The following is a 22,407-nucleotide window of genomic DNA, read 5'->3' on the forward strand; positions in this document are numbered from 1 at the left end:
CAGCCCTCAGGCCAACTGCTCTATTTGTAGACATACTCAAATTGAACCGGTATAACTCACTGCACTGCCTGAAGAATCAGACCAAGAATTCTCTTCCCCAAATCAATTTAAGGCAAAGCTGCAGAAACCAATACAACGAGACAAAGGCATCAATCATGAACAGCAACAAGCCTGTAAAACAGAGGTTCAAACAGGACAGAAAACATGACCCACACTACAAAGGAAATCTCCGGCACAGAATTCCTTACTGGCTCAGCAATCACTACTGAGTGACTGCTGTTAGCACCAGGTGAGGTCTGTCTGAACCAGGAGTCTGGCTGCATTTTCCATGTTATAAGCCAGCAGCACCTTTAGGCAAAAATGAATGGCTGGCACTTAATCTGGCTTTGAAACCTTTCCACCTTGAGATGTGAGGATACTGCACTGTAGTGCTGGGTGCTCTAATGCAAGATGGATGCAGGGAAATCTGACTGGATTTGTGCACCCCACTTATTGTCCTGATCAGACCTTCCTTTCGAAAGTGCTGAAAGTTGCTTTGGTGTTTTTGCGGTGTGCATAACCAACAGAAACTACAGAGCTGCAGGAGGCGGCCTGCATCAGCTTAGAAAGCATGGCTTGTTCTGTGTGCCGTGCAGAGCGAGGTCATGTCAATAAGGCACTTTTTAAACATTTTTTTCCTATGAGAAGTGTCTTGTGCTTAGAAATACAAAGAGAAACAAATCCTATACACATGGACAGTAAAAGCCATCAATGTGAGAGTCAATGTTTACATTGCAAAGCCCAGAAAAACTGACACACCCCTTCCGGAGCCCCAGGATGGGCCTTTGAGACACAGAACCCTGGCCCACGATGTACCTGAGAGGAGACCAGAGCTGTCAGGGGGCCTCTTATGGAGAAATCCAACTGAGGCCTGAACAGCCAAGACAACGGAGACAGAGATTTCTACTGCCCTGTAGCTAACAGGGCATTAGTCAAGGCAAGAGCAGCAGGTCAGTTTCTATTAGAGAAGAACCCCGTTATTGCCAAGGGAGGCCTATGGCCCAAAGCTCTCCTGATTTCCCCAGGCAGAAGCCGTGATGGAGCAGGGAGTGGAAGAATGGAAGAACGTGGGGTTCAGACGCCCAACGAAGAGGCAAGAGAAGCAAAGGGCACCTGGAGAACAGGGATCTGATACGTTAACAGAAGCCAGCTCTAGGGGAGGTAGCTATTTTGGGCTGGTGTCTGCTGGAGGCTTTCAAACCTCCTGCCTTCCTGCAGCCCACGTGCCATACACTGCTACTGTTACCTTAGAACCTGCAAAAGCTTCACGCCCAGGCCTGGTGCAGACACGGGCGCTAACATATATACAGCAGGGCGATGTCGAGAGGGGCAGTGTGTCCACAAGCCCCTGGGCGATGGGAGTTACCGGTGCTCAGCACCAGTCGGGATCAGTTCCTCAGGGCAAAACCTTCAAAATCCAGGGTGACATCTAAGAAGCGACATTCGCCGCCTGCGTTTCCTGCCTTCTCTCTGCCACCAGCACAGCTGTAACTTTGGTTTCTGTGCCTGTTAACAGTTTTGCTCTTGTCCTCAAGGCCTTTTGGCAAATCTAAAGTTCATTCTGGGGATAATTTGCCCAACAGCTGAAAGGGGCCCTCCCGTGGAAAGAGCGCAATGCATGTCAAACAGTAACAGGCTGTTATGAGCTAACACCGATGTTTAACACTGCACTGGTTAACACAATGGCCAAACCCCGGGCCCCAAGCAACCAATGGTGCTATGAACCACGACTTCCTTCATCTCTGCTGGAAAGGGGCAGCCCATCACGACAACACAATGTTGTCCCCTGAGCGACAGATTAGTCACAGCAGCGCAGTGTTACATGCTGCGAGTCGCAGCTCCGCATTGCAGGTAAGAAAGAGAGCAGCTGTGATCAGCTACCGGCTCTACGCCCAGCCAGGGCACTGCCTTCAGCTTCTCGACAAGTTGTCCATGTGGACTTCGGTGGGGTGAAGTACGGGCAATCTGCTCCATACTACTGGTTCTCTTAGTGGGCTCCTACCAGCATGAGGAGACCACACACTATGCTGCAGGCTCAGCACCAAATTTGCAAGCATTAGCTTTGCTGTTTTAAAAAAAAGTTAAAAGCCAGTGACTCCCCCGAGATGGACCCTAACCTTTGGTCCAGTGCTGGACGGAAAAGCTGAACATGTTCAAGTTTAAAAAGCATCTTTTCTGGGAGGTTTGCTGGGTAACTGCTGTTCCACAATGTACCTCAGGAAATCAGAACAATGAGTTTTAAAATAACGAGCTACCGTTAAAAGCCGCATGCGCCGAGCAGTCATGCAGCCTCTGGGAGAAGACATTCCTATGCTGGTTTCGACTGTTTCTTCCCTAGTTTTGTTCTTAAAATTACATTTTTGTTCAAAGTGCAGCTTGAAGCTTTGTGTTGCTGTTTCAAGTCTCGAGCCAAATGTCATGGCTAACCAGAGGGGACTTCCAACAAAACGTGCTACTGAAGTTAAGCAGCGTGTCAGAGACACTGGTGCTGAACTGGGGAAGTAAAGGCACACGAGAGAGTTATAAATGAGGGCAGGTCTGCGTCCAAAGGACTGGGCTGCTCGGTATAGCCCCAGTTACTGAGACTTCAGGATCACAGCCCATACCACAGACTTCAGTGCAGATGTGAACAAAATTTCCTTCCTGAGATGTTTGGCTCCTGATCATCTATGAGGCACTTTTGCGTTTACAGGCAGGAAGCCCGTGAACTGAAATGTCACCCAGAAGGCTAGTGCAGATCGCTTGTGCTTTGTTGAAAACCTGAGCGTCACGGCCCACGCCTTGACTCGGGCTGCTTGATTCCTAACCTTTGGGGAAGCGTTCACTGGGAGAGCAGAAGGCTGGAGGGGTTCTGGTGGGCCTGTAACTGTGGACAGGAAAGAAGGACAGAAATCCAGGGTGTGGGCGGAGGAATGGGGTGAAGGTGAAGTTCCCTCACTCAACATACGTAAAAGTGCGAACAGCAGTTCAGAGTCTGGATTCGCACTGTTGCTCGGGTAAAGCCAGCCACCGAAGGCTGCTCTTATCGACAGCCTGATAGCAGACTTTGGAAGAGGTTAGCAGAGGCAAAGCTGAAAGGTCATTTGACCCGGACTCTGGCTGGCTTTTCTCAATTAGCAACAGCTGGCAGCTACCGACTGGTCTGAGCCATGCCCCCATTTCCAGTGAGTCTCAGCTCTGCTTGCGGATAGCAAGGTCTCTCCCCGCCAGGCTGGTGTCATTTGTAAAGTGACATTTTCTTGCTCTGGTACATGTACATGTAGGCGTCACAGAAGAGGCGCTTGGCCACGCCTTCCATGTCCCGGGGCTGCTCCATTGCCAGCGCTGCCCCTGGCAACTGCAGGTATTTGGCAACTTCAGGGCACAGCTTGACGATGGGAATGTTATAGCCATTCTCATCACCTGAATATGAGAGAGAGAGAGAAGCATGAGCCTAAATTTCAATTCCCAGGAGCCAAGTGTTGCTGGCTGTGACGTAGTGGGGGGTGCTGGCTGTGACGTAGTGGGGGGTGCTGGCTGTGACGTAGTGGGGGGTGCTGGCTGTGACGTAGTGGGGGGTGCTATCTACTTTTGTAGTCCTGTGCTCACTCTGGTGTTGCATTCGCTATTTGTCTTGTGGGGTTATGTGTGATCCTACTGTCCTGTGCTGCTCTGTAGTGAGGCGCTCACTCTCTGTGTGTGCGCGTGCACCTCAGTCTCCCCAGGCCCTGCAGCACTGTCTGCATGAGGAGGGGGAGGCTGGGCGTGACTCCCTGGGGAAGTATGTTCAGTCTCTGACGCCCTGAGGACCAGGTGACAGCAGATAACACCTTGGGCCTGGAAGCAGGACCATGTAGGAGACGGGGCTGCCTGGGGCCAGTGCCCAGTGGCAGTGAGGGTGAGTCAGTCCCATCTGGGCTAGGATGAGTGCTGAGACTTAGAGCAGGAAAGCGGGGTGAAGGGCCCAGGAGCCCTTCCCCCGAGAGGAGTAACTGTCTGCTCTGGGTACCTGTGCTAACATCGATCCTATGCTACGCAGTGTCCCTGTGAACCAATAAACCTTCTAGTCTACCTGCTGGCTGAGTCACACCTGGCTGCGGACAGAGGTGCAGGCTTGGGCCCCCCCCAACACGCCATCACAATGGCACAAAAGAACACTAGAGCGAGTGGCATTAACTGGGCCCCGTGTTAGTGTCAGCAGAGAGATCAGGAACTAACCGGGCCCTGCCTGAGCTGGCCTTGCACCCAGAGAAGTCCTTTGAGTTGCGGTTTGAAGCACGCTGGTGGGCAGTGGTGGGGGGCAGCCTGGCTAGTATCTGTTCCCCAGAGCTGCCGAGCCAGCCCGGTTCCCCAGGGCTAAACTCCCTGTAAAACGGCAGGTGCATTTGCACTGCTGTGGAGGGAGCAGTTTTACACACTAACGGAGAGGCACCTTGGCCTGCTTCCCAGCACGCAGACCCAAAGGAGTCCAGACACACAGGCCCCCTGGTTCCAGATCTGTGGAGAATTTACTCCTGTCGGTTCTGCGCTGGGACTGCAATTCCTGCCTGGGGTTGTCTGGGTGGAAAGGGCCGGCCGGCCAGCCTCCCCCCGAGCAGCGCCCCCCCTCACCGTGCCTGTCAGCCATGCTGTCGAAGAACATCCAGTTCTCTTTCTCCGGCCCGTACTTCACGAAGGAGACATAGTGACTGGTCTCTATGCAGAGCACTGCAAAGAGCTCCATCCTCTCCCGCGGGATGCGTGGGCTGCCCATCTGGCTCCTGACCTGAAACGCTTCAGGGACGTGCAGCGTTGTCGGCCTGTGCGTTTTGCGCCGGTAGTGAGAATGAACCTGGGGACAGACAACACGGCGTGACAACACAGGGGAAGCGGCAGTGTCTGGGGACAGGCGGGCAGCGAGGTCACCTGCTTTCCACTCAACTCCTCAGCTGGGGCTTTGCCACGGGCCAGGAGACTGCTACCCGGTGCCAGTTTTACCGCTCTCCGGACCCGCAGCAGGCCGTGTTCTCCGGCGGGGAGCAAACACCCCAGGCTTGCCGCTCCTGGGCTGCGCTTGGACGGGGGCCTCCAAGGAGAAGTGAGTGTGCAGCAGGGAGCAGGAGGGCTCTTCCCTCACAGCCTGCAGAGACTCAGTGGCCCAGCCTGGTGAAGCAGAGCGGCCCATATGCAAGAGGGGCCGCGTGTGTGCAAGCACATCACCAAGCCGTAACTACCCTGAGCGCTGATCTGGTCTGGCCTCCCACCTGACCAGCTGCAGGGGAAGCTCAGAGGTTTCAGTCTGACAGCTGCTGTCGAGGAGTGGGGGGCGATCCGTCAGCTGGCTACCTGTCTGCAGCAGGAGTTGCAGTACTGCTTCATCCCCATGTCGGCAAACACCGCGTCTCTGAAGCACTCGGAGCACTCCTGGGTGGCGATGTCCCCGCACACAAAGCACTCCCGGGGGCCTGAAGGGGGAACACACGCTTTTATCCCAGGGCCTCAGTGCGCACTGGCCCCTGCGCCGGCCATGCCAGGGAGCAGCAATCACACCCCAGTCCCACCCCTACCACGCCACCGACAATCTAGCTAGGCCAGCCTTCCCCCCCGTGTCAGCGCTCCCGTGCAAGGCAGCCATGCGCTCACCACCGCCCAGGAACTTACTGTCGAGCAGCAGGTCCGTGATGTCCAGCTCCAAGGAGGGAATGATTTTGCTGAACATTTTATATTCCTTCCCGAACCGGGGCATTTGGATAATGAAACAGGAGGGGATCTGGGAGAAGAGAAGCAAGTCACCAAACAAGGGAGCAAACTCCTTGCCCTGCCCACACAATCTCCTCCCGGGGGAGGGCACGTTCTCCATAGCGTGCCCCAGGATCCGCAGTGTTCTGGGGGGCTCTGCTGCACCGGGAGCCTAGGCTCACATCCACTAGGCAGCCTTGGAGCGGAGAGGGGAGTAAACGGTTCTAACAAGTCGTGTGCACGCGGCCGAGGGGGGCAGGGAACCAAGGCAGGCCTGGACGACGGGCACTCACCTCCACTAGCTTGAGACTGGAAGACAGGAAGGAATGTTCCACTAACTGCTGCACGTTGGGCACCACCAGATCCTCTTGCTTGTCTATGAATATCTGGTAATAGTAACACTCCTGCTCCTTCTGGCCTCCGGACCTGGGAGCAACAGTCCAGAGTCAGGGCACTGGGGCTGCCTCTCTGCACTATCCAGGAACCCCCTGGTGCCATGGTCATGGTGTGCTCACGGGACACAGTGCGCATGTTCTAGGACAGCCTCCAACCTGGCACACAGGGGTCCCTGCTCTATCTTCTACGGAGAAATACCCAGCACGGACGGGTGACAGATACCGACAGTTTCATTCCCAGTCGCATTCTGCTGCTCTGGGAGGAGTGGGCCAGACACGCTTTCCCCTTGATTTTAAAAACGAAGACACGCGGATCGTCTCTTCGGCCTGTCACGTCGTAGCGTGACTGCAGAATCCCTGTCGCTGAGTTCTGAGCGCCTGTTCTGAGATCCAGCAACCCGGGACACTGCACAGCAAAGCTTGCTGCATTCACAAGGCAACTTATACGTGAAAGACCCTCTAGGGTCCTTGTGTTGCCCTGTGCTGTCCCAGCATGGCTGCTTCAGAAGGGCCTCCTAGCCGGAGGGTTGGAGTGGAGCGAGAGAGGTTTCTCTGTATCTCTGCTTTTCCAAGTTGCCCCATGATACAAGCCACTCCACATCCCTCCACGGGGAGCCCAGAAAGCCGGCGACCCCAGTCTATTCTCCTGAAAAGTGCAGCTAGTTCTGGTTTCCTTCAGAGTCCTCACACTAAGCGAGTCGCCTGTCCCCCCAAAACAGGGCTTCTGGGAGCAAACTCCATCGATTTCCTGCTTGGGAGCTGTAGGCCCTCAGCTAGCTTAGCTGCGTGGAAACAACAGACTCTTCAGATCTCTGAGATACCATTTCCCAGACCAACCTACTGCAGACTAGGATGACCAGGCCTGCATCTCCCGTGCCATCACTGTCCTATCCAGGGACGACACTATGCACTTCCCCACCCTCTGAAGACAGCACACCTGGGAGTGGGGTTATAAACATCTGCCAAGTACAATCCCTCCTGGGATAGGACCACAACATGGTGGGCAGGCTGGGATTCAGGAGCACAGCAGGGAATAGCTGGGCACAAAGCAGACACACGTCTCCATCTCCTTCACGCACAAGGGAAATTCACTGCTCCTCTCCAGCCAGGCGTCATCTAACGACCCAAGTCAGCTCCTTCCCGCCCCAATCTCAAGTGCAGGCAACACTGTCCCTGCGTTAGCAAGAACCCCCAGAGACAGCAACTCACTGCAGTTTCAGTAGTGGCTCTATTCCCAGGATGTGATGCATGATGAGGTTGAGAAACTCCTCAGGGTCTGTAAGTGCAAGGAAATCACACCTCAGATCCGGCCCCCCCATACCCAGCACACTTTGTCCCATCTCAGCCAGAAGGGGTAAAGCACTGTCAGCTACGGGCTGACACACCGAGCTTCTCCAGGCAGGGCACAGATCCAATTAGGAGCTGAACACATTTGGTTATTTCCATAGCTCAAAAGTCCTACGATCATTGGCCACTGAAACACGGACAACTTTTCACAGAGAGAGGGGAAAGGAGAAGCTTGGTACAAGGACAGGCTCTTAACCCCTACTGTGCTGAATGATTTTTTTAGCTATATGGAGAGGAAATCATATTTTTGCTTTTCAGGTATGTTTATTCCATTCATCTGGGCTCAAGCAGCCTGGAGAGGAAGATCTCCAGGGTGTTGATTACCAGCACCAAATGCATTAACCGACACTGAAATCAGGGACGAGGCTGGAAACGGCAGGAACAAAGCAAAAGTTTGGGCTCAAGATACAAGAACGTATCAGAAAGAGGAAACAAAAACACTGGTCAGTGAACAACAGGACACGAGACCAGAAGATTTAGTGTCATTTCTACTTTTTCATATTTATGCAGCCATGATGCTAGCATCTGGGTGTTTCAATAACCCTGTGGCATGCTGCCGTCCCTTTTAGCTGCACTTCTCAAAGCACTTACAAATCTCGCTGTGGCAGGTCGCTGCTCTTCTGCCAACAAAGCACCGGTGCGGACAGTGTTGAGGTGGCTGGAACTCGCGACGCTTGGGGGGTGTGGCTTTTCCCCATCCCTGAGCCACGGCAGTGAGATCAACTTAAGTGGTAGCTGCCTCGTAAGGCAGGTGAAGTATCACTTCTCTAGCCCTGGATGGGAATGTCTCTCTATGTTCAAACGCACATAACAATTAAGACGAATATATGCAGACTCCAGTATCCATGTGAATCTGCAGAGGAATTTCGGTGAGCTAAATGTAATGAGGAGATTGTGGAGTCTGGCAGAGACAACATGGTTAACACCCCTTCTCAGACGAACAATGCTGAACTCGACAGCAAATACAAATGGATGGGTCAGACAGAAACCAGCCTTGGGCAAATTCTGCGTTGGTGGTGGTTTCTTCTGAGGCTGGCAGCCAGGGACCTAGCAATCGCAGTCTTTTTGCCTCATACCCAGGGAACTGTCCTGCATGGCCAAATCTAAGACGTGTGAGGAATTCTCCAGGCTGCAGAACGCGTGCTCTGGGGGCAGACAGTAGCGAGCCGGAGGGCTGCCTGGCTGGGGGAAGCAGAGGATAAGCAGACCATATGGAGGCAAGAGGCCAGCAGAGAACACATCACCTTTCTCAGACGTAGTAAAGCTTGAACACTGGCCCTTCTCCGTCAGCTGCTCCCGCAGGTGCATCACACTACTAGCGGCAACAAAGCCATTCCTGGGAATGAGGGGAAGGTGGTGATGAGCAATCTGTGCAGCGGCAGACTTACATCTCAGTGGCAGAAAATACAGCAGGTGATGCCTGGAGCCCACCTTCCAAAATCCTAATCAAAGATGCACCCCCCCGAAGGGCAAGAAGTGAGCACCCAACCACAAGCAGCGCTGAACGAACAACACTCCTCTCCCCAAAGCACTGGGGAGGGAAGGGGGTCGATAAATATCATTGATGAAGGCCAATGGATGCTCAATACCCACTGCAAGGCCCTGGCTCAGTCACCAGTCGTGCAGGCTGGCAGACCACGGGTGACCCGTTGGAGCCAGTATTTCTATGAGGCAGCTGATAAGCAACTTGGATTACTTGCTCCCTGGAGACTTTGCCCCCTTATCAGCAGCACTCCCAGCCTCAGGAGCAAGAAATCAGGGCCACAGATGAAAGCAGAGTCCTTCATGTGACACTGCAGGGCTTGTCCCTAGACCCAGCCTTTTATTATCAATTTCTTCCCCTCTCCTGCAACTTCTCCACTGAGACCTCTGAGCCCCTGGGATCCCTTCTGTAACCCTCTCACCTTCAGCCACGAGTCTTCTGGCCAGGGAGTAGGATCGGCTCGTTAACACTACTCCCAAGTCCTCTGGAAGGACCAACAAAGAACCATAAGCAGCCTTCTCCTGCCAGGGGCTTTGCGGCATTCCCGGGATTGAATTCTAGTGGGAGATTTAGCGCCACCTACTGAGGCCATGAGGCCAGCGGGCTAAAAAACCCATTGTAAAGGCCCGTTCCACCACGCTTCTGAAAGGGGACATTACCATCTCCACCGCTGGCTCCGTTCTGTACATCTGTCCCAGTGCATAGTTAGCAAAGGAAATCTACTCTCGGCGGTCACTGGGCTAATCCGAGTAGGAAGGAAGAGCAGGAAGAACTTTAGAGACGGCCAAGAGATGTGAATCTCCAGGGTACATCTGGTCTCAGTAGCATCTGAGCCGCAAGAGACCCAATTCCCACTGGAAGGAGGTGACAGCAGCATGGAGATTCCAGAAAAGAGACTTGCTGGCTTCCAGTGGTCTTTCCCACGGTACTCACCGTCGGAGGGGATTCACGATCTCATCCCGGAGGATCTTCTGGACGTGCCCACTGGGTGGTAGGGACGGCTTGAAGAGCATGGAGTCCAGCACAGAGGTGCAGGAGAAAAGGCTGTGAGGAGACAGCGCTTGGTAACTCAGCTGGATTTGCAGCAACAACTAACAGCAGACAGTGGAATCCGGTAATAATGCAGTTGGGGTTTGGTTTAAACAATACAAAGCATAATATGGACAGAGAAAGAGAGAGATTTATCAAGTCACAGATCCAAGACCAGAAGGCAACACCTAATCTGTCCTCCTCTATAGTGAAGCTTGGCAGAATTTGGTTTTCATTTTTTTATAATATTGACAAATAAAAATAAAAATTGCTAAATAGATTTTTTATCAACTTTACAGCTGCAGGAAGTAACTAATTACAGACAATTAAGTAGTGACAGTAGAAGTCAAGATTCAAGAAGTTAAAGCTAAAGTTAAAGTTCTAACCATTAAAACATAAATTATCAATATCACATGGCAAAATATACACAGTAAGTAAATCAAACTCCAGTCAATTCTCAAGTGCACTCTTTTCAATTATTAATGAAATGTTTTTTGTTGGGGTGTGCGGTGAAATGGATGTTTACCAACATTCACCGAAAATATCAAGTCCTTCCAAGCCTATCAATAACATAGGTCATAGAACTTCCCCAAAATAATTCCTACAACATATCTTTTGAAAAAAATCCAATTTTGATTTAAAAGCTGCCAGCGATAGAGAATCCGCCATGACCCTTGGAATATTGTTCCAATACAGCGGTTACTTACCCTCGCTGTTAAAAAGTCACACCTCTGATTTGTCTAGTGTCAACTTCCAGCCACTGGTTTCATGTTAAACCGTTTTCTGCTAGACTGAAGAGCCCATTACCAAGTATTTGTTCCTCAGGTATGTGCTTATAGACCGATCAAGTCACCCTCATCATGCTCTTAGTTAAGCTAAATAGATGGAGCTCCAGCCGTCTATCACTATAAGGCATATTTGCCTTTAATCAGTCTCTCGGCTCCTCTCTTTAAGCCATCTCCAATTTAGCAACGTCTTTCTTGAACTTGAACACCAGAACTGGATGCAATATTTCAGCAGCAGCTGCACCAGAGGCAAAATAAATTCCCTGCTCAGGCACCCAGGGATCACAGCCGGTTTGTCCATAGCATCGCACTGGGAGCTCATGTTTGGCTGATTATTTACCACAATCTCAAATCTCTTTCAGAGTCCTGCTCCCCAGGGTACAACCCTCCGTGCTCTGAGTCCAGCCTGCATACTTTGACGTATAGATTTACATCCAGCCTATCACAATGCCTATTGTCTGCTTATGCTCAGTTTACCAAACAATGCCATTCGCTAGCCGTGACCTGCTCTCTGTTATTTACCACTCCCTGCAATTTTTGTGCCATCGGCAAACTTTACCAGGGATGATTCTACATTTTCTTCCAGATTGATAATAATGTTCAATAGTGTAAGGCCAAGAACCGATCCCTCGGGAGCCCACATGAAACATCCACATAGGGATGACTCCCCATTTACAAATACAGTTTCAGACCTATCAGTCAGCTGGATTTTCAGATGTGTGCCACGTTCATTTTATTTTGTTCTAGTTTTTTAATGAAAATGCCTTGCAATACCAATTCAGTTGCCTTAGAGAAGTCTGCTACATCAACATTATTATCTTTATCAACTGAACTTGTTACCTCATCAAAAAAGATACCAAGTTAGTTTGACATCATCTACTTTCTATAAACCCATGTTGATTGACATTAATTATGTTACCCTCCTTTAATTCTTTGTGAATTGAGTCCTGTACGGGCTGCTCTGTTAGTCTGACACTGATCCCAGGCAGGATGAGAGGACTATAATTAACCGAACCATCCTTTACCCTTTTAAAACACCGGCACATTAGCTTTCTTTGTCTCCTGGAACTTCCTCAGTGTTCCAAGACTTATTGAAAATTAACATTAACAGTCCAGCAAGCTCCTCAGCTAGTTCTTTAAAACTCTTGGGTACAAATTATCTGGACACTCTAATTTAAAAATGTCCAACTTCAGCAGCTGCTGTTTAACACCCTCCCAAAATAATCGTGGAATGGAAAGGGTGTCACATCATCAAGTGATGTGTTTGCATCATTTTTTTTTTACCCCCAAAACATACAGGCTCGTTCCTGTTTCCCGCTTTGTGAAATCTGCCTTTTTAAAGCACCACACAAACAAACACACATATATGTAACTGGCCTGAATATTATTCTGCTTGGACACTAGAAATGGGACCCAGTCGCGATCATTGGTACCTAAGCTACCATTCATTTTTAAAGCAAGGGACCGAGAGACAGAATGCATGAACGTAGGCAGCGTGAAATGAGAAAGTTTTCCATGAATTGTGGCTAAGTGAAATCCTGTGGCTTGACTAATTTAGGAACATTTGTAGCGAGGCAGGGTGTGAATCAAATCTGTCTACAGGGCTAAAACTGACTAGTCTTGGGGGTCACCAAAGGATCTTTTTCTCCCACACACAGCATTCCGCCCTCAGCTAGGTGCATTCCTGAAGGTTTCTCTGACATACCAGTTTCTGGCCGTTACGTGAGATGATATACTGGGCAAGAGACCAGCAATTTAGTCTAGTGGGACGACCTACGGTTGTTCATTGAACACATGGCGCGTGCTTACCATCGAAGAACTCTCTTGTTCAGATTATGCAGGAGGGACCTGTCAACTGTAAGCTGCATCTCTATATTAAAGAGCAATTGCATTCTACTCTCCTTTGTGCACATTACATGTAACCCCTACGCTCCTGGTGAGCTCAATTAGGAACATCACCCCTGAATTATGGCCATCACTTAACAGAGGGAGATGGTGCCTGTGGGTAAAGAGGAGAGAAGTGCCTCCTACCTGAAAAGGGCAGCATCCATGTAGCAGGAGTTGCAGTGGCCTTGAATTCCTCTCATCCGCCCTTGTAAAACTTGCACAGCTGCGCCATTCTCGAGAGGAGAATTAGCCAGAACCTGAGGACCATCTATCTCACCTGCAACAGAAAGAACAGAAGCTGCCACTTCTAGCCTTCTCTTACACAGTTTTGCCCTCCTGGCCTTTCCTGTAGGCCTAACCCACCTATAAAGGTCACAATGCACTGTTCTATACTACACCCACTCATGCCTTTAGACAGGAACCTCTCTGGGATGGGGACTAGAGAGGATAGATATTGTGTAACCTAATAGTTGTGTAACCGCATGCAATCTTAGCGGTTACACGACTATTCAATAGTCCCTGGAGGCGGGGTGGGCATCCAGGGTGCTCCAACCCCACTCCCGGGGAGTCTCCTGCCACCCTGCACTGCTGCCACTCTATCAGAGGCAGCAGTGCAGGGTGGCAGGTGGAGCCAGTCCACGAGGGAAGCCAGCTTAAAAACCAGCTCCCCACGCAGACCAGCTCCGGCCTGTTGCCCCGCGCTTCTGCCTCTGATACAGAGGCAGCAGTGTGGGATGGCAGCAGCCCCTGTCTGTAGGGGATCTCAGCTTGAAAGCTGGCTCCACGTGCGCATCAGTGCCAGCCTGCCCCCATCACTCTCTGTGCTGCTGCCTCTCTATCAGAAGCAGAAGTGCAAGGGGAGGCAGATCCAGTGCTCATTGAGAGCCTGCTTTTAAGCCAGCTCCTTATGGGCACCGGGGCTCCCACTCCCCCTTGCTGCCTCTGATACAGAGGCAGCAAGGTGGGGGGTGGAATATGTGTAGTCGACAAGATTAACCAATAAGCCCAGGCTTATCGGCTAATTGTGTAGCCATCTACATGCTGACATTCCTAATGGGGACTGGACTGTTTGACATTCTTACCCACTATAATCTGTTGCAAGAGCACAGACCCATAACCTCTGCATGAGAGGGAACCTCTGTACTTCTCCTGATCACTCATTCAGCTGCTAGATTTTTTTAGCCACCACACATTCCCAGCCATCCTCACCCGCCACTGCTATCCTCATGTCAGCTGAAAGGGCTCACCGCGGAGAGCGCTAACTTCCTGATATGGTGTTGACTGTAAGCTTGAGACAATGGAATCTCTATGAAAAGCACTTCTAGAAAATGCGTCTGCATTGGAAGCGTCCAACAGCTTTAACCCATCAAAGAGGGATGGGCAGGGCTGCTCCAGCCAGGCCCTGGCACCCCGAGCTGTGGCAGGCCCAGCAGGGCCGGAGCAACCCCCTGCCTTTTGGTGAGCAGGGGACTGCTCCAGCCTCTGCTGGTTAACTGTAACCAGTAAGTATCACCCAGTAAAGGTGATGTTCACTGGTTAGCCATTCACATTGCTACCAGCCAGCTAGGGATGTATCAGCCACTGAGGGATAGCTTAGTGGTTTGAGTATTGGCCTGCTAAACCCAGGGTTGTGAGTTCAATCCTTGCGGAGGCCATTTAGGGAATTGGGGCAAAAATTTGTCAGGGATGGTATTTGGTCCTGCTGTGAAGGCAGGGGACTGGACTCATGACCTTGCAAGGTCCCTTCCAGTTCTGGGGGAATAATCTCCATTATTAAAAAAAAAAAAAGTGTTTAGTTGGGGAAACATGTAACTGCTGAATTTTTCACCAAGGAGAGGTGGGGCTCCAGGAGCTGGTGGGTGTCCAGAGCCGGCTTTTAAGCTGGCTCCCTGCATGTACCGGCTCCCACAGAGCCACCTCCCCCCACTGCCTCTGTAACAGAGACAGCAGCAGAAGTGAGGGGAAGGGGACAGGTGGGAGCTGGCTTAAAAGCGGGATCCCCACAAGCACTGGCTTATACCTACCCCTGCGTGGCTGCCTCTGATACAGAGGCAGCTGCGTGGGGAGCAGGAGGGCCTGGGCACAACCGTGAAGGCTAACTGATGAGCCCAGGCTCATCGGCCAACCATTTACACTTTCACATCCCTACAACCAGCTACAGGGATTCCCAGGGCTGGTGCTGAAAGCCCAAGTTGGTATATGAATGTCCATTTGCCATATTGCTGCCAGCTTGGGCGTGCTATGGAGTAGCTGGTCTGACTACACCAGGGGAGGGAAGGAACAGTGCACTAGCTCAGAAAAGCAGCAAAAATGCCACTGTAGTGGGATCTGTACTTTCCTGCCCTGCCTCCACAGGTACAGGGAAGCTGCAGGAGGCTCAGGGGCAATTATTGTGAGGAGTCTACAGCTCTGTCCTGAAGCTCTACACCCTCTGCTCCATGCCACTGTGGACATCCTACCATTCCAGCTGGCCCGTAACTAGCCCACTATGGCACACGTAACGTCCTGAAGGGCGGAGCTAGCACGTAGTGCAAGTGGCAAGGTGACAATAAAGCTGCAGGATCTCAACTGGGTTAGCCTGAGGACATTCCTGTGTGGTTGGCAAGTAACACGCCCACAATGCAGAACTTTGCACAAGTTCGACAAGAGAGAGAGTTTAAGCAACTTGCCTAAAGTCACAGCAAGCCAGTGGCAAATATCAGAGTAGAAGCCAGGAGAACCAACCCTCTGTCCCCTGGCGCTACATGAATAGCTTGGAAATGGACAATGAAAGGAAGAGGGAGAATGAGAAACAAGGGGACAGAAAAAAATTAACCCCCGAGTCCGCTCCAATGGGGACAGGCTGGGGAATATAAAGTGCAGTAGATTTAATTATGTTCCAAAGAATTTTTCTTGGCGAAAAAGGGAGGGCAAAATGCTGGTCCACAACACACAGACTGGCCAAGATGACTCCTCACATGTGAACCTCCTGTCCTAGCTTTTTGGCAGCTTTTAAGGGAACTCACCGGAAGTGCTGGCGTCCAGGGGGGTGATGCTCACACTCTGGAAGCGCATGTCAGGCTGGCATGACTGCAGCTTCACAAAAAGGCCACGCTTAGGGGGGCAGTGAAAGTAGCGCATACCTTGCCATTCGCCATCTGTGATCCCCTTCTCTTGATCCTGTGAAAAGGGCAGAAATCCATCCACAAGCAGTTCCACGTCAGGCCCTCTAGGAGTGAGTTAGATCAGTGGTTTTCAACCTGTGGTCCAGAGACCCTGGGGGTCTACAGACTAGGTCTAAGAGATCAGTGAAAGGTTTTCATTACCATAGACTCTCAACCTTTCCAGATTATTGTCCCCCTTCTGGAGTCTGATTTGTCTTGTGTACACCAACTACTGCTGACAAAATCAGTAACGCACGTCAGAGCACACTAGTACTGAAAGATGGCGGACTCTCTCATTTTTACCATAATTATAAATCAATTGGAATGTAAATATTGTACTTACACTTCAGTGTGTAGTATCTAGAACAGTAAAACAAGTCACTGTCAGTACAAAATTGTAGTTTGTACTGACTTTGCTAGCGCTATTTTATGTAGCTTGTTGTGAAAGTGGGCAAATCTCTAGATGAGTTGGTGTTCTCCGAAAAGATCTCGCACTCCTGGGGGATTCAATGTACTGTTGAGTGAGACCCACTGCCATACAACACTGGTTTTCAACCCACAGCCTGCAGACGCCTGGACAAACTGTATCTAGGATTTCTAAGGGATCTGCGGCTTCATTCAATTGTTTGTAAGGTTCTGCAAATAGATTCAGTTGTGAGCACAGCTGTGGAAAAAGGGTAACAGGAACAATCGCACCATAAGGAGGCACGATCAGCTGAAATTCTACATGTGACCAGACACACTATTGAATAAATCACAGTCAGAACTGCACTTCTGACAGCTGCACCAGGGTGGATGCCAGGATGGGATTTCATGACCTGACCACTACACAGAATTCTGTGCTTATTTTGACCCGCTTGTTCATGTACAGGTTGTACTCTCTGGTCCGGCAACATCTGTGGTCCAGCAGGACCATGGATGTTCCTGAACCACAGAGTCCAGGTATAAGGAGGTCAGGCTACAGGGCAGCAGGGAGGGGCACGACTCAGCCAGGAGCCCTGTGTTGAGGGGGGGCGGGCAGTGCAGCAGGGAGTTCTGGCCCCTGCTTCCGGCTGGTAGTAGGAGCCGGCAGCGGATGCAGAGCCCTGGCAGCCACAGAGCCCTGACAGCCACAGAGCCTCAGCCCTGGCAGCCACGGAGCCCTGGCAGCCACGGAGCCCCTGCTGCCCCAGCAGCTGTGGAGCCATGGAGCTCCAGCCTGGGGAGCCACAGCCAGGCAGGCAGCAGTGGGGCTCGGCTGGAGTCCTAGCCGGGGGAAGCATGGGCCACGTTGGGAAGGACCTCCCCTCGTGTGGCAAATCCCCTTGTTCAGGACCAGTCAGGTCTCAAGGGTGCTGGACAGGGGAGGTCCAACCCGTAGTTTAGTTAGGTTTTAGAACCATTAACCTCTTGCCAGCACTGAATGAACTTCATGAATCCAAATCCCAATAATAACGGCAGCTCCTGTCCAAGGATCCCAAAGCACTTTGCAAACAGGTAATGAAGCCTCATAACACTTCACAGACGGGTGAGAAGGAATCCATTTACCGATGGGGAAAAAGAGAGGAGAGAACACCATGCAGCCGCGGCAGATTACAACACCAATAGAAGGGCTAGGAACAGAACTCAGAAGTTCCATGCTCTCATCTATATACCACTCTCCCTCTGTTAAGGGAAGTTTGTGCACCAGTGTCTACAGAAACCCATCCACGATCCCAGAAAGAGAGGTTAGCTTAGTCAGCCCTAACTCTTATTAAGCAATATGAAGAGTTAGTGCTCCACCTACTGATGTGAGACAGACAGGCCCATGAACACCAAATGACACGCCAGTTCTGATCCTAGTGCCCTTAGAGAACACACACAATTATTTTGCTACTTACTAATTCAACCCCGGCCATTCTGTGCTTAATGTTGGGCAGGTATCCCAACCAGCGGATGATTCCAGTGACCGAATTCCCTTTGTCCAAGGTGATCTGTACCACGGAGTTCACATCCAGGGAATGTTTTCCACTTTCCAAATCCTCACCACTCTCGCTTCTCTCTCGCTTTATTTGTCTCAGAGATCCCGGAGCCATGTCTGGCTCGAATTCTGAAAATGCACACAACACGTAATAATGCATGGGAAAGAGCTGGGGCAGAAATTCAATCTTTGTTCATTAGAGTAAGTGTTACCAAATATTTGGCAGCATTGTATTCCTAATAACCACACAACCTGACATCTCTGTGCTTCTCAGAGGTGGATTTAAGCTCACAGAATGAATATGATGAGGCTACGGCACATTGAAAGGATACAGTGGAACAGGAAGAGGTGCAGAGAAGGGTAATAAAGATGGTCAAAGCTACGGAATGGCTGCTCTGGGAGGAAATACTAAAGAGATTGGGGCTGCTCAGCTTAGAAAAGAGATGCCTAAGGTGTGTCCCTAGCCAGTTTGCCAGAAGCTGAGGAAGGGATCACTTCAGGATTCCTTTGTTCTCTCCCTCTGGGCCACCTGACATTGGTTACTGTCAGAAAACAGGATAATGGGCTGGAGGGACCTTTGGTCTGTCCCACTATGGCCGTTCCTGTGTACTTATCGGTCCATCAATGGCTGTTAGCTAAATGGACAGGGATGCAACCTCATGCTTAGGGCTACCCTACACCTCTCACTATCAGAAACAGAGAAGAGAAGACAGAGGTGGATCAGTCCAAAATTGTCCTGGTCTGTACACTCCCCTTCAAACTGTGGTACTGATCACCATTTGAGATAGGGTGCTGGCTAGACGCACCATTGGTCTGACCCCATACGGCCATTCTCAGAAGAGTCAGGAAACGTAGGGGACTGATTCTCAGTCAGACTAAAGCCTCTTTATACTGCTCGCTGGGGAATTCACTGCTTCTTTTAGGTGGTTTGTTCTAATGGTTAATCTCCTCACTGTTAATAATCAGTGTCTCATTTCTCATTTGAATTTGTCTGGCTTTAACTTCCAGACACTGGCTCCTGTTCTGCCTCCTTCTAATAGACAAAAAGAATTGCAGTACTCTGTATTTTCTCCCCAGGAAGATTTTTATACCCTGTAATCAGTTCACCTCTCAGACTGCTTTTCAATAAGCTAAATATACTAAGCTCTAAGTCTCTCACTGTAGGGCATTTTCTTTAGCCCTCTAATCCTTTTACAAATGGAACAAACTCTTCTGTTGCGTTTCAGACTTGTCAGCCACACTGCAGAGAACAAGGTGAAAGAAAAAGAAAAACCAAACATGAACATGTCCCAATCACTGGGTTCTAAGTGTGTAGGGTGGCTGTATTTATGTGCTGCTTTACCTGAGGAGAGCAGCCCTTCCTTCACAACAGAATCCATAGGGATTTCTCTGAAAACATCTGTTGTTCCTTCTTCTTCCTATAAGTGACGATGCAATAGAGGGTTATGCCAGCTAAAGGATCTGTAAGTGGTGGGGTGTGGTGGGATGGAATGAGGAACCAATGGTTTTGATTGCCCTAGACACGACATACAATCTTACACCACCACCACCTATGTGGGAACTGATTTTGCACATTGATAAGGCACCTACCACCAAGCAGGCTGCAAGGACAACAAGAAGAAATGAAGGGCAAGCTCCTCTTACCGGACAAACTTTAACAAACCACTGGGTTCCCTCCTTGTGCACATCCATAGCAACTCCTTGCCTGAAGACCTCATCCAGGTAGAAGCCAACTGTGTCCCCCACTTTTACAGGAACAATCTCATCCACATCTGGTTGCGGTTCCTCTTTCATTGAGTCACAGTCCAGCACTGGGATAAACTTGATTTTGTTAACCGGCAGAAAGAGCCCATGGTTCTGCTTACATTTGAAATACTCAGAGCCATTATAGGTGCCATCGCAGTGGCCTCTGCCTTCACCACCACCCTGCAAAACCAACAGAAAAGCACATTACATACTGGCTGCGTCTAGACTGGCATGATTTTGCGGAAATACTGTTAAGGGAAAAGTTTTTCCATTAAAAGTATTTCCGCAAAAGAGCGTCTAGATTGGCAAGGATGCTTTTGCACAAAAGCATCCATGCCAATCTAGATGCGCTTTTGCGCAAGAAAGCTCCGATGGCCATTTTAACCATCGGGCTTTCTTGCGCAAAAAATTAAGGTGCCTGTCTACACTGGTCCTCTTGCGCAAGTATTCTTGTGCAAGAGGGCTTATCCCTGAGCGGGAGCATGAAAGTATTTGCGCAAGAAGCACTGATTTTGTACATTACAAAGTCAGTGCTCTTGCTCAAATTCAAGCGGCCAGTGTAGACAGCTGGCAACTTTTTGCGCAAAAGCACCTGCTTTTGCGCAAAATCTTGCCAGTCTAGATGCACCCTCTGGGTAGGGACAAGTCAGAGGGATGCCACCTGACCCTTGGCACAATGACATGATCTCATGCCCAAAGTGTGGTACCCACCAAACCCAGTAGGAACACCAGAGCTGTTATATAATGGATCAGAACACAGACTGATCCCCATTTTACAATGAAGCTTCCAGGAAACAAGATTTGCCTTCCTCAAACAGAGGTTTGAGTATAAAATGTGAGCCAAGAGGCAATGCAAGTCCACTCCTTTCAACAAGTCCTCTTTCTGTTGGACTGAGATGCTGGGCCTAGTTAAAATTAATAGGGGGCGGCGGGCAGAGAGAGAAATGAGCCTTCCTTCCCTTGAATCACCTTACCTGCAATTCCACCCCGAAGTAGGATGGGCTGTGTGGGGAAGATGAAGAGTTCTTGCTGATCTTCCCAATGTAGCGAATGGTACCAGTGAACAGTTGCTGGTTGAGATCCACTGTCACTTGCTGGCCCACTGTAGCCTTCACTGCTTCTTCAAGGCTATGCCTGTCCAGGAAACAGTTCAAGCGCTCACTGAGGGTGTTAATGGCCAGAAGGAAAACAGCTTCCTCCTCAGGCAGGGGATGAAGAATTTCTGCTTTGATAGTGACTATGGAATTGTCATCCAGCATGGTGACCCTCAAGTACTGAGTGGAAGTCCCGACACAGGCAATGCTGTGCAGGTAAGTCTTCTCTTTGAGGAAGCACATGCTCCCAGCTTGAAAGAGCTTGCTGCCATAGGGAAAATCATCTGTCAAGATGTAATACATGTGTCTGTCCTCTAGTGAAGGCAGAGGGCTGCTTGGCACAACGGCTGTAGTCATCTTCGTTTCCACACTGCCCTGAGAAGTTAGAGAATCACAACAGTTAGCACTAGCACTACAAGTGACAGTTTTCTTTCCTTCCCCTCTCCCTTCTTTTGGTGAGGTTCCCCCTTTCTTCTCCACTCTCATCTGAGGAAGCGGGCTGTGCCCACGAAAGCACATGGTGCGATTTCTATTTCAGTTAGTCTCTAAGGGGCTACAGGCCCACGCGTTGTTTTCTGTACAAAGCAGGTGATTATTATTCATTATGTTTTATGGCAGCATTCACACAAGGAGAGGCCAGGCCTGCCAGGGAGAGATCGCAAACCCAGGGGAGACAGGCAACCGGAAAGGGGAACAACCACCTGGAGTGGGGGGGCACTTGGGGAAGGGGGGGGCAGAAGATGACCCTGAGGGGGAAGTGTCTCTGAGGAAAGGGGCAGGGGCTCCCGGAGGGGAAGTGGGGGTCTCTTGTGGGGAGGCCCAGGTGTGAGGGGTCCCTGAGGGGAGGGGAGGGTCCCTTGCGGGGGGGGGCAGGAGGAGGGGGCCCAGGTGGGGGAGGTCCCTGAGGCGGAGGGGGGTCTCTTGGGGGGGAGGGGGCCCAGGTGGGAGGGGTCCCTGAGGGGGAGGGGAGGGTCCCTTGCAGGGGGGGGCAGAAGGAGGGGGCCCAGGTGGGGGAGGTCCCTGAGGAGGAGGGGGGGGTCTCTTGGGGGGGAGGGGGCCCAGGTGGGGGGGCCCGGGAGGGAGAGGGGGGGTCTCTTGGGGGGGAGGGCGCCCAGGTGGGGGGGTCCCTGAGGGGAAGGGGGGTGTCTTGGGGGGGGAGGGGGCCCAGGTGGGGGGGCCCCTGAGGGGGAGGGGGGTCTCTTGGGGGGAGAGGGGGCCCAGGTGGGGGGGCCCCTGAGGGGGAGGGGGCCCGGATGGGGGGGGTCCCTTGCGGGGGAGGGCGGGTGGGGGGGGGCCCAGGTGTGAGGGGTCCCTGAGGGGGAGGGGGGTCTCTTGGGGGGAGGGGGCCCAGGTGGGGGGGGGTCCCTGGGGATGGGGGGGTCCCTTGGGGGGAGGGCGGGGGGAGAGGGCCCGGGGGGGCGGGGTCCCTGAGGGGGGGGTCTCTTGGGGGGGGAGGGGGCCCAGGTGGGGGGTCCCTCGGGGGGAGGGCGGGTGTGGGGGGTCCCTGAGGGGGGGAGGGGGGTCCCTTGGGGGGAGGGGCCCCGCGGGGGGGGAGCAGGGGCCCTTGGGGGCCAGGCCGGAGCCCCGCCCCCGCCCCTCTCACCTCCCGCCCGGGCGCGGGTCCTTGGCGGAGCGAGCCGGGGCCTCCCTCAGCGGAGGCGCTTCCGGGTCCGGGGGGGGGGGACCATAGAGTCCGGGGGCCGCCGGGCAGAGCGGCGGCCGCTCCCCCCCGCGCAGCGCCCCCTGTGGTGCCGGGCGCACAGAGCGCCGGGCAGAACCGAGCGGCCCAATCGGGTTGAAGGGGCGGGGCGCTGCCAAGCGGC

At 51.8% G+C, this 22,407-nt stretch overlaps 1 protein-coding gene across 1 annotated transcript; it reads right to left on the minus strand.

The window, feature by feature from the left end:
• Positions 1-88: 88 nt before the first annotated feature.
• On the minus strand, positions 89-22,330 carry LOC102458553 (ubiquitin carboxyl-terminal hydrolase CYLD-like). Its single transcript, XM_075919989.1, has 15 exons — positions 22,188-22,330; positions 20,465-20,959; positions 19,389-19,670; positions 19,087-19,162; positions 17,665-17,873; positions 15,668-15,821; positions 12,807-12,939; positions 9,895-10,005; positions 8,723-8,814; positions 7,341-7,407; positions 6,030-6,162; positions 5,659-5,767; positions 5,344-5,462; positions 4,630-4,849; positions 89-3,441 (listed from the first exon to the last, which is right to left on the minus strand). The coding sequence occupies exons 2-15, from the start codon at positions 20,939-20,941 to the stop codon at positions 3,257-3,259; spliced, it is 2,367 nt and encodes a 788-aa protein (XP_075776104.1). The 5' UTR covers positions 20,942-20,959; positions 22,188-22,330; the 3' UTR covers positions 89-3,256.
• Between the last annotated feature and the right edge of the window lie 77 nt (positions 22,331-22,407).

Source organism: Pelodiscus sinensis, chromosome 2 (assembly GCF_049634645.1).
Source record: "Pelodiscus sinensis isolate JC-2024 chromosome 2, ASM4963464v1, whole genome shotgun sequence".
In the NCBI taxonomy this organism is placed as follows: Eukaryota; Metazoa; Chordata; order Testudines; family Trionychidae; genus Pelodiscus; species Pelodiscus sinensis.